At 47.6% G+C, this 11176-nt stretch overlaps 1 protein-coding gene across 4 annotated transcripts in view; it reads right to left on the minus strand.

Moving 5' to 3' along the window:
- The window catches only part of LOC146190394 (uncharacterized), a 101519-nt gene extending 92670 nt beyond the window's left edge, over positions 1–8849 (minus strand). For all 4 annotated transcript variants that reach the window (XM_084600873.1, XM_084600872.1, XM_084600871.1 and 1 more), the window contains exon 1: positions 8584–8849. In XM_084600873.1, the coding sequence (XP_084456999.1) occupies positions 8584–8626 (43 nt within the window). In that variant the 5' untranslated portion in view covers positions 8627–8849. The remainder of the gene's footprint in view (positions 1–8583) is intronic.
- Between the last annotated feature and the right edge of the window lie 2327 nt (positions 8850–11176).

An 11176-nucleotide genomic window follows, 5' to 3' on the forward strand; every position in this document is an offset into this window, starting at 1 on the left:
CAAATTATTGCAGTAATTCACAGTTGCAGTATCATTTATTGTGACTTTCTGAAAGCACTGCATATGGACTCAGAATACCTCATTACACGTCCACGTCTATAATAGAGAACATCGAAATCGACGGTTTTTAAGACTATGTGTATACTTAATTGAACCGATCTCGAAGGTTGTGATCTGTGAAGGCGTCGACGAGACACCGCAACGCCACCACTTCAGGCGGCAAATTCGAAGCTTGTTCCCATACAGCGTTAGCCAGAAAGTTCCTGAACAGCATTGAAGAATAACGGTAAGCACATCGTCCGTGGTGATGCGATTAAAGAACGTGATTACTTCCAAAGAGCCACTCGCTCAGCTGCAATCAATTCGAAGTCGAATGATTTACTCGAACTCATTCTTCGCTCCTGTAAGAACTACGTGCGGAGTAATAGAGCTACCAACTGCCCGGTAACCAGCACCACTGTCTTTTGTCTACAATTCTGCAGTCAAATGCGCAGGTGTGCACAGTATCGCTTTAGCGTACTGCTCCATAAAATTATGCCGTTAAACTTTTCTGGTTATAACGTATTTCTTTCAGACAAAATAATAAACTCCTAAAGACAGCAAAAATATTTCCCGCGACCACAGTCTGAAGATTTCCAGAAAAAAAAAAAAAAGAGAGAAGAAATGCTAAAAATTGTCAAGCATGTGAACATGCCCAGCCGCGCGTGGTAGACTCGCAGAACGTTGCAGGTATCTTCGAGAAATATGTTCTCAGTTATCCGCAATCAATAAAAGCGGAAGTGTTCGCGATGAAAAATTTTTTGCGCTTTGAAATTTTTGTTTAGACAAATGTAATTGCAGACGCCTTTTTTTCAGTAATCAGGTTAAGACATATTATATTATGCTATGTTATGTTATCTATTTGATAAATTAGAGACTTCGACCAGCCATCCCTATAGCATATTCTTATCTGAAATAACCCACGTGTCAGAGCCGAGGGCAACATTGTATATGGCCCGCCGCTTGGGACTCTATCACGAGACCGAAATCTCAGCATAGGCATTTTCATGCTTCGCCTTTAACCAAATACGTATCGCGAAATTCTCCGAAATTGCGACACACGCTTCGGGGCCGACTGCTTCCGAAAGTGCCCATCAGCGTTTAAATGACAGCACTAAGCACGGAATGTTCAAGCGCTGGGAACGTACACAACCCTATTTCAAACGAATATCTAGTGAAACGCGAAACGGCGGCCACAACTGCACTGAAAATTAAATGTAACCGAGAAGTTCACCCGATCGTAACTTACAAGCACGCAGTAGTGCGCATTCCGAGTATGTGCAGGTGAGCAGCGGTTCAACATCGACATAACGTTAGAGCATGCTCTAAACGAAAGTAGCAGGTCAGGGGGAACAGATACAGGCGAAAATCAGATGTATGCGCTGAGAGCCAATGAGCGAAATGCCATTACCAATACGGAAAAGAAGGTTAATGTGGCCCAGCAATTCTGCATAGATCTAATACTTCCTGAGCCCAGCGCCAGCTGCGCCACCTGTTGTCGCCAATGCGAAGCAACGATGGGGTTGTCCCTGCACGCTTTGCTCCTGCTGCCTGACGGCTTTTTGCCCGTTCGTATCGACTCCGCCGAACTTTGATATAACTGCGCCTGCGACTGTATGCAAGATTAATTGATTCAATTGAGAATCAGATGAGGATGACATTAGTTTATTATTTTATTTATTTCAGAGGCGGATTAAGCACCGCGAAAGCCGATTTCCCGTCATCCGGAAATTAGGTGCGCTACCTTGTTAAGGGCATTAATCGAAACAAACCTTTGGTATATACATAAAAGTAGAAGCTGGTATGCAGGCAATCAGTTTCCGCCTGAAGAATGGATACTCGGAAACTGCGATCACCGCTTGCTCGTAGCCAATCCCCCCTGTGGGTATGCGCCATTTTTATGAGGACAGCTGTCTAACTCTGCCCTATTTTCTTTCTCGCACGAACAGCGTTACCCTGTTGAACGTTGTGCAAATCTTCTGACCATGCAGTGCAGCGAGGTATCCAGCGATCGCTGTCAGTGACGTGGTGAATGGCTGTGTTCTATGTTGTCCGTTTGCCTCTAATCTACATGCTGCGTACTTTGCCGTGGCATGTGTTAGATCATTCATACGCACTCAATTAAACGGCTACTTTGATTTTAAAATATAGTTGATGCCATATTTATTTCGCTTACATAGGCTATCTTCACTACGGAAACTGCGCAAGACGTGTGTCGAATTAGATGAGAAAGTTGGGTGGTGTAAGGTGGCCGCACTTGACACACACAGGACCAGGTTAATTAGAGGGATGTGGGAGGAAGCATCTGCCCTGCAGTGGATGCAGTCAGCGTGTTGATCGCGATGATAACGTTAAACCAATACGCTGCGCGCTTCAAGATTCGGACAAGGGTCAGCTCAGTTTTTGCATGCTTGCTTCCCGATAAAACGCGCACTGTCCGCAGGCGAAATAACTGCTACCCTAAAAAATATATTCCTTTGTTTTCGCAAACGATGCACACGAAGCGTTATTTTTGTTGTGCCCTTGCCTGTGTGGGGTATTGTGTGCATGTGATCGTATATAGCTCTAAGTACGTTCCTACCTGCTATCATTCCTTACTATCTCTCTAGTCATTATTCGACTTCCTCATCTACTCCGCCATCTTCGGGACAGGTGCTCACCGCCAGCGGTGTTACCATCCCTCCGCAAAGACCCTTACTCACATCACTGCAAGGAGCGGTACGTACGACGTCAATGACAGGCCTGTGACGCAGGACAAAAGTCACTCAGGTCAACTAAAGCGTGACAACGAGATGCTACTTCGTCTGCTCGACTCAACACGCCATATACACGGACACTCCCCCGCGGCACGCTATTTTGCACCCACTAATGACGTCACTTCGATGGAAGGCTTCGACAAGGAAGTAGACAGAAATTCAGACTCGCGGACTTGGCTGATGGCTTCGCCGTCGAAAATAAAATGCTCATAGCACACGAATCAGCCTAGATCGTTGAAGGAGGCAATACGTGAATATTAAATGCAGTGCGTAAGGAAACAGTTGCCTGACTCAGAATAGAAATTTAACTTCTGGGCACGACATGAATATTCATTTAATTGGATGACACGTCCGTGGGAAACTATAAATAAATATGCAAAAGTAAGTTTCGCATCCAAACTTGAAAAGCGATAGTTGAATGCACTCTATGAGAGCGTCTCATTCATGTCAACGTGATCTATACCTGAGAAAAATTATACTCATGTCTTAAGCAGAACCGAACGAGTGAGTGATGTGTGTATTCGTATGTTCTCAAAAAAATGTTGCAGGTTTGCCCGGAGTAAAAAAAAAAATTAAAAGAAAAGCAAACCTCTAGGTTGAAATAATATGAGATGCAATGCAGTAGGTGAAAAAACTTGAGCTAATGTGCCTAATTTCACTCAAGAAGAAGTCGTTTTTTTTTTTTTTTTTTTTTTGCAATCCGTATTAGGTTGGTAATGCCAAATTATACACCATTACGGATTGCGAAAAGCGGATAAACACGCACAAAACAAATGACCCGAAACCTGTACTTGAAGACAGAAAGAGGACGAACGGGTACGATAATATGCATAAACTGGCTCGGTGGCAATACTTACCACATTAGAGTATCACGATGTCGCTTACCAAATTTTTCAAAGCGATCGTTAGCTGCAACGGGATATATATTCTTCTACTGGTATGAAAATACAGCCTGGGGTGTGTGTGTCTGTTTAAGCAAGATTGAACAAAAACGTTCAAAGACCGACGACGTGATACACTCCACGACACAGTCACGAGAGCCCATACAATGCGCAATGCGGTGAGTACAACGCAACCCATCAGCGATATTCGCAGGGAACAGTTGGCGATGAATCGCAGCAGAGCGAAGAGCACTACTGAGCAAAAAAGGGAGCAGCAAGAAAATGTCTATTCTGCAGACTGAGCAAATCGTAACCGGACATGAAAGACAATATCGAAGGGTGATCCGCATCGGAACATGCCGAGAAACGAGGTAGCATTTTAGGCTAGTCAACCACTCACATTATTTTCCGTTCATACTCAAAACCACTCAACCACACTAATGACCCCTCACATTGCCGACCACCCACAAATGTGAGTGTGGGTGGATGTGAGTACACTCATGAGTGAGTGCACTATGATGCCATATAACTACATAATAAAAATATAATCGCAGATACATATTACATATAGATGCTAAATACATATCTTAAGCATTAAAATTCGGTCAGATCGATGCTTACACGAGTCCGTTGAAATATGCTCGGTCACCGTGACGTTTCTCGGTCACAGGCCACCGCTGCATTCATGCCAGCCGCGTTTTTATAGAGGTGGATCGCGAAGCATCTTTGTACTGTGCGATATCAGAGCGCCTTAAAGAACCCCCGGCAGAAGAAATTATCCGGAGCTCTTCACTACGGCGTCCATTGTTGTCTGAGTCACTTTGAGACGTTAAGCGTCCTGGCGAAAACTGACAATTGTTGCCCTTTCCACCCCTTCACCTTTTCCCTAGTGGCTCGAGTCTGACTCATGGCGCAAAGTGACTAACATGACGCATTCAGTGATGCATTCTATCAGCCCGCTGTGGTTATGCAAGGAAACGTGCACTATCCTCCCCTCACATTAACTCACAACCACTCAAATGCAGTCACAACTCACATCCACTCAAATAACTCACAACCACTCACTTTCACTCACAACTACTCGCATTCACTCGCATCCATTGGCAATCGATCACGCTCACGACCACTCGCACACACTAACATATGTGAGTGTGAGTGAGCAGGTAAAAGTGCACTCACAGTTACAGACCTATATATGGTAGCAGCGCAGCCTCACGGCACAACGGTACGAGATACAACGCGTTAAATGCAGGGTTGTTGTGTGCGTTGTCATTATATTGCTGTCCAGTTATAGATTCCTAAATAAACATCGTAGGGTTAAATGCGAGTTTTAGTGAGGTTGCAACAAGCTGAAATTTTGTCAAACAAACCTACTTAAACTGTCGATAAACTGCTCAATAATGGAGTGCAAAGAGCTATGGAACCAAAACATGTAATAACAAGACAATGTACTAGTGCTGAGTAGACAAAATTCCCTTCTTTCGAAAACAAATAGTGATACTGGCCAAGCAAACAGTCCCCACTAAAACAGCTGTGCCTCAGTTGAAACATTGCAGAACACGTCATCAGATGCCTATAACTTACGTAGATCACAAACTCAACGAGCGGGTCGTCACAGAAGCACCATCATCGATGAACTGCGTTTTAGGTCCCTCAACCCGCTCTATGCCGCAGCGATGTGCGTTGCACTCATTATTGCTCGAATGTGAAGGACATTGCACTGATATATACGAGCATTAAATCCTCGTTGTATCCCACACCGTCCTATACATTTTCGTCCAGTACTGAATCTTTTGTCTGCCTATCGAAGGGCAAATATCTTCTTTAATGACATTAAAAGCTTGTCACATCCGTCGACGAGCTCTCACCGCAGTCCAATGACCTCATACTTGGTTTTCATTCTTGATTTGACTTTTTTTTTTTTTTACCCTTCTTCACCAGAATCCTTTCCATAACCCTTCACCAAAACAGAGCAGAACGTCAGTGCTTTACACGCGCCAGCTAAAATATTTGTTCATTAAATAACCTCTCTCCCTCTTAACAACCAGAGGTTGATTTAAGGCGATACGGTGCCGAACCAAGTTTTTCGAACTCAATCCGAGCAGGCCGCACATCGCGCGAGACGACAGCATGAGCCATCGGGAGAACAGGCATAAAAAGAAAAACAGTCGGGCAAAGGAGGCATTGGCGACGGTGATCGGGCAGCGAACGCGAGGTGCATGAGTTATCTTCCTCTGTGCGGCGTGTTGCTAATCCCTTGCGAAACCCGGCCTGGCTGGCCACCACAGCGGCCGCCAATTACGATTTTCCCTCCACTGACCTTTCCATTCTCCTCCTCTCTTTTGCCGCTTTCGCGCGGCTTTCTCCTCTCTTCCTTTCCGACGGTATTGCCTCCTCTCTCGCGCCCTGCTGCTGACGTCACAGCTGCGAGTCTAACCGGACGGTTGGTTCTTCCTATGGACCGCCACTCTTTACACGCACATCCTGCTGCTGCCGCTGGCTGCACGGTTGGTAGCGACAAATCGCCGCCCAAAAGAAACATGGCGGTCATAAAATCTCCAGCGCACCACCACCGCGCGCTCGCCAGGTCGGGCTCTTGGGCTGAGATGAGCCCGAGGCGTTTTCAAGAGTCGACGCTTCCACACTCCTTTCTTTATTTTCAGTTAGCTTTTCGTATCTCAGAACGCGAAATCCGGGACACTAATCGCGTTTCCAGGGTCAATGCATACGTCGCGTATTGATCATGAGAATAACAGCGATACGAGGGCATGCCAGGCGGATTGCGGCTCACTCTGAAAGCGCCAAGAACCGACGCGAGTTTCGCAGAACACGCATGGCCCTCGTTTGTATGCATGGTTTTGTTTTTGGATACGTTAGGTGATATTTTCTATAGCAGCGCAGGTGACCAGTACATATTACATGCAAGGAAAGTCGGTACCGCAAGCAGTTCGACTGTGCAGATAACGTTTCGAGTGGAGTCAGGAATACCGTGCAAGAAACAAGTAGTAGTGTTCTAGGAGGAAATTATAATAAGGGCTTGAGAGGGAAGCGTGTTGTACCGAAATGCTACGTCAGTCGTGTGATTAGGCGCTGATTAACCAAACCGACGAGCCACCCGTATTCGACGAGGTATTCGTGGCCAACTAGCACATAAATAAATGTGTGTGTATATATATATATAGTTACAGCCACAGAGAGTCGCAACGTGGCGGCGTTAACTTGTGCTTCATATCTGTGTTAATACACACACTATACGGGGTCAGCGCAAGGATTCGCATCGTAAGGCTTAACGCGCGAATATTTTCCATTCACAATGACAGCGGCACGTCTGAACCTATAATATTCACCGCAGTAAATGTCTATGACCTGCAGCGAGGACGGTAGTATAATGCCCAATCTTCTAGAGCACTATAACGGTAGTGCGCCAAAGGGCGACCGTGCCAGAGCACGTGTCATCGATCTCTGCTAATGAGCGGAACAGCTGCGTAAATCTTGCACTAACGGCGGTAGCGAGCTTTTCGAAAAGGACGAGTCTTCTGCCGTTGTTCGTATTCGCGCGCCTCCAAATGGAGAAGTTGCAAAGCACTGCGGAAAATATTACACTCGTTTGCACAGTGAACCGCGACGCCATATTCAGTCTGTGTAACGTCACATAAAACTACTCCCCATAAACAAAACAACCTCCCGCCCGTTGATGATAATTTCCCGATCGATTTCATCCTGTTGACGTAAAATGTGAGCCGTCACGTTGTTTATACGCAGGAATCCCTTGCATCAGAGGTAGGGGCACGCGCTCGTTGCGGTATGACAACAAGGTGTACGCGTTACGGCTTCCGGAAGCGGCGATGGCGGCAAGGCACGCGGCGCGGACGAGTCCCAGCGGTACGCGCAACCGACCCACGGTCACCCTTCTTCATCGGCTTCTTTCGGCTCGGGCGTCTCACTCCTCCGAGGCACAGTTGATGCGCACAAGGATTAATACAATTAACTGGCTTTCAACGCTCGATTTCAACATACTGTTACCGTGTAAAGCAGTTAGTTCAAACGTGTCCAGGTGCGGCAACAGACGTACAGACGTCAGTGCGTGTACGGCATGTATCGTCCGCATATCTGAGGACTGACAGTTCTGAGGTGCGTGGTTAAAGCACTTCGAGTGAAGGGTTGTGTCGTGCTTTCCAGAGTATGCTGGTCGGTTTCGGAATGTATCAAGGCTGGCAGCGCACCGACAGCGGCGGCGCCGGGAGCAGCACGGCTATGGTAAGCGGCGGTGGCCTCTGCCGCAGTGGAATGTGAATGACCGTGAATGTTGGCCGAGAGCGAGCAGTAGGCCTAACCAGCCGCACCGACCGGCTGTCGTCTCGGTCCTCCGGCCACGCTCGGCAGCAGCGCGGCGTAGACAGGCCCTCCCTTTCGGCGAAAACGTGGCCGCCCTCTACAGCAAGGCTTGCTCGAGAGAACTGGAAAATTAAGCTGCGAAAACGACGGCAATTCGCGCGTGCGACCTCCAACGCATAATCGGCTCGAAACAGCCTGGGAAGTTTCTGCAAAGCGAGCCGCGCGGTCCTCGGAAAACCTTTCCGAAACCGACGTCAGATTCACGGGCGCGCGCACGGACGCGAAACCAAGCAGGCAAGCGAACAGGAACAACATTCGCGGGCGCCCAAATTAAAAGTAAACACGATAAAAAGACCCCGGCATTTCTCTTCCTTCCCCCCCGGAAATCGAGAGGTCCCGCCGAGAGTGCAATAACAACATGCAACAGGTAGGAGGATAAGCCGAGTTGCGGAGCTACAAGTGAGAAAGAGAGAAGGCAAGGAACGAGTGAAAGGGCACGGGAGGGGGAGGAGGAAAGGCGGCAACGGAGGCGAGCGAGCGAGCACCAGCAGCGGCGGCGGAGGCGAACTTACCCAAGACCGCCTGCAGCGCTTGGTCCTCGCCGACTACATCCATGGCGCGCGTCGTCACTTGCGTGTTTTCGAGGCCGATCAGCGGTAACTCCGGCTTCGGATGTCGATCAGGAACACACCATGGCTAACAGTGCGTCGACACAGGTGCTGGGGACACATTGGGAAGCGCTGCTAGCTGGTCAGAAAGCGTCGCGAACAGCACGGCACCATGTTCACTGTCACTGGCGCAGCGTTGCTCGCCGCTGCCGCCGAGCGGCCGCTGGTGAGAGCTGCCACGAGGAGGAGGCGGTTTGTCAAGAGCGCGGTGAGTGCGAGGGAAAGGTTCAAGGGGGAGAGCGAGCATTGCGCCTGTCACGTGATAACTCTCGCTCCTTCCGACTCGGGACGGCCCGCGAAAGGGGGCGGCGAAAGCGTTCTTACACGGGGCGCCAAATGCTTTCTGAGGAGTCGAAACTGAACTCAACCTGTTCAGCCGCACTGCGAAGCGCAAACCACCGAGGCCTTTTTTAGGCTGTCACAAGTTGCTACGGGCCTGCGGTTTGATAACGCACAAAGTGAACTAACACTTAACACCGACCTCAGACAGGTGTATCCGATGGAAGTTCAATAAACTTTCTTTGGTTAGAACCCTTTACTAAAAGATGTGCAATGGCACTGCGTCTCAGGTACAGTAAATGACCGTCACTATGCAATTAGGTTATCCGAGCAAAGAGGATAATCGCCGAAAAATGCACACAGCTGCTTATAAGAACATCGACTGATTGCTGCAATGGTGATATTTGCATCGGACGGGAAGCGCGTGCCCTTCGGTTGTTCCTTCACCTTGGGAAATGGCCAGATTTTCGAAAGTGCTTCTTCTTTTCCTTTGAGATCATTATCATTTGAGGTCTTCTGTTGGTGTGGTATATTGTTAGGGCCATTCACTTTCGGCTTTGCTTTCAGTCTCGTTTTAGGAATTTCGGGTGGTTAAAATTTTGCTCTTTTCCTTTCGGGCTTCTAATTAAAAGCTTATTAATTTTGATAGAAAGGCAGTGCCAAAGATTGTTCCAACTACCGCACGATTGCGCTTATTTCGCATGCTAGCAAGGTGAGGTTGAAAATCCTCCAAGGAAGGCTGCAGCAGTATGTGGATCGGGAGCTTCCGAACGTGCAAGCTGGGTTTCGCAAGGGCAGAGGAACTAGAGACCAAATTGCCAACCTTCGCTGGATCATGGAAAAAGAAAGAGAGTTCCAGAAACCCATCTACTTCTGCTTTATTGACTATGCGAAAGCGTTTGACTGCGTAGATCACAGCAGATTGTGGCAAGCTCTCCAAGAGATGGGAGTTCCAATTCACCTCATCTGTCTCCTCAGGAACCTGTATGAAGGACAAGAGGCCACAGTCAGAACTGGGCATGGTCTTACTGATTGGTTTCCGATTGAGAAAGGAGTGAGACAAGGCTGCATACTGTCGCCCTGCCTATTTAACCTATATGCAGAGTGCATCATGAGGAAGGCCGGTCTGGACGAGTCTTCAGCTGGAGTGAAGATTGCTGGAAAACGTATCAACAACCTCGTATATGCGGATGATACCACTTTAATGGCAGAAAGTGAAGTGGAACTCATGAGACTTCTGATGCGCGTACAAGAAGAGAGTGAGAAGCTTGGGCTTAAACTGAACATTAAAAAGACAAAGATCATGGCGTCTTGCCCTATCAAGTCCTGGAGCATCAATGGACAAGAAGTGGAAGCTGTGACAGATTTTCTCTTCTTAGGCTCCAAGATTACGTCAGAAGGAGACTGCAGCCATGAAATTAGGAGACGCCTGCTTCTGGGAAAGAGAGCCATGGCTAGCCTTGACCGCCTAGTAAAGAGCAGAGACATTAGCTTGCCAACCAAGATCCGTATAACTCGTGCTATGGTCTTTCCAGTTGTGATGTATGGATGCGAGAGTTGGACTGTGAAAAAGGCTGACCGCCGAAGAATTGACGCGTTTGAATTGTGGTGCTGGCGAAGACTCCTGAGAGTTCCTTGGACTGCTAGAAGATCAAATCAGTCAATATTGTCGACCATAAACCCTGACTGCTCAGAGGGTCAAATTCTAAAGTTAAAGCTCAGCTACTTTGGTCATCTGATGAGAAGAGAGGAGTCGCTGGAGAAAGATTTGATGTTGGGAAAGGTTGAGGGTCGCCGGAGGAGGGGTAGGCAGCGAACGCGATGGTTAGATGGCATCCTCGAGGCACTGCAGATGAAGTTATGTGATGTTAGGAAGATAGTAAGAGACCGGAAAGCGTGGCGTGACATGGTCCATAGGGTCACGAAGAGTCGGACACGACTGAACGACTGAACTGAACTGAATTTGGATATATTTCAGGCAGCTTTTTCCTTTTGTCGGTAATGATAAGAGCATATTTGTGCTGATTTTAAACCTGAAAGTGGGTAAAAGCTATATTTTTTCCTTTTTCCTATTCCTTCAATTATTTCTTCGTATAAACGTATATGTTATCATCGCCATATGGCACTCTTCTGCATTGTTACTAGACGTGCCTTGCCTTTGTATGCCGCTTTATAAAAATTCCCCCAGAAACACAGCCGCCTAGTAACAGCTGGAGCA

Source organism: Amblyomma maculatum, chromosome 4, assembly GCF_055883805.1.
Source record: "Amblyomma maculatum isolate TAMU_Amacu chromosome 4, ASM5588380v1, whole genome shotgun sequence".
NCBI classification, from domain to species: Eukaryota; Metazoa; Arthropoda; class Arachnida; order Ixodida; family Ixodidae; genus Amblyomma; species Amblyomma maculatum.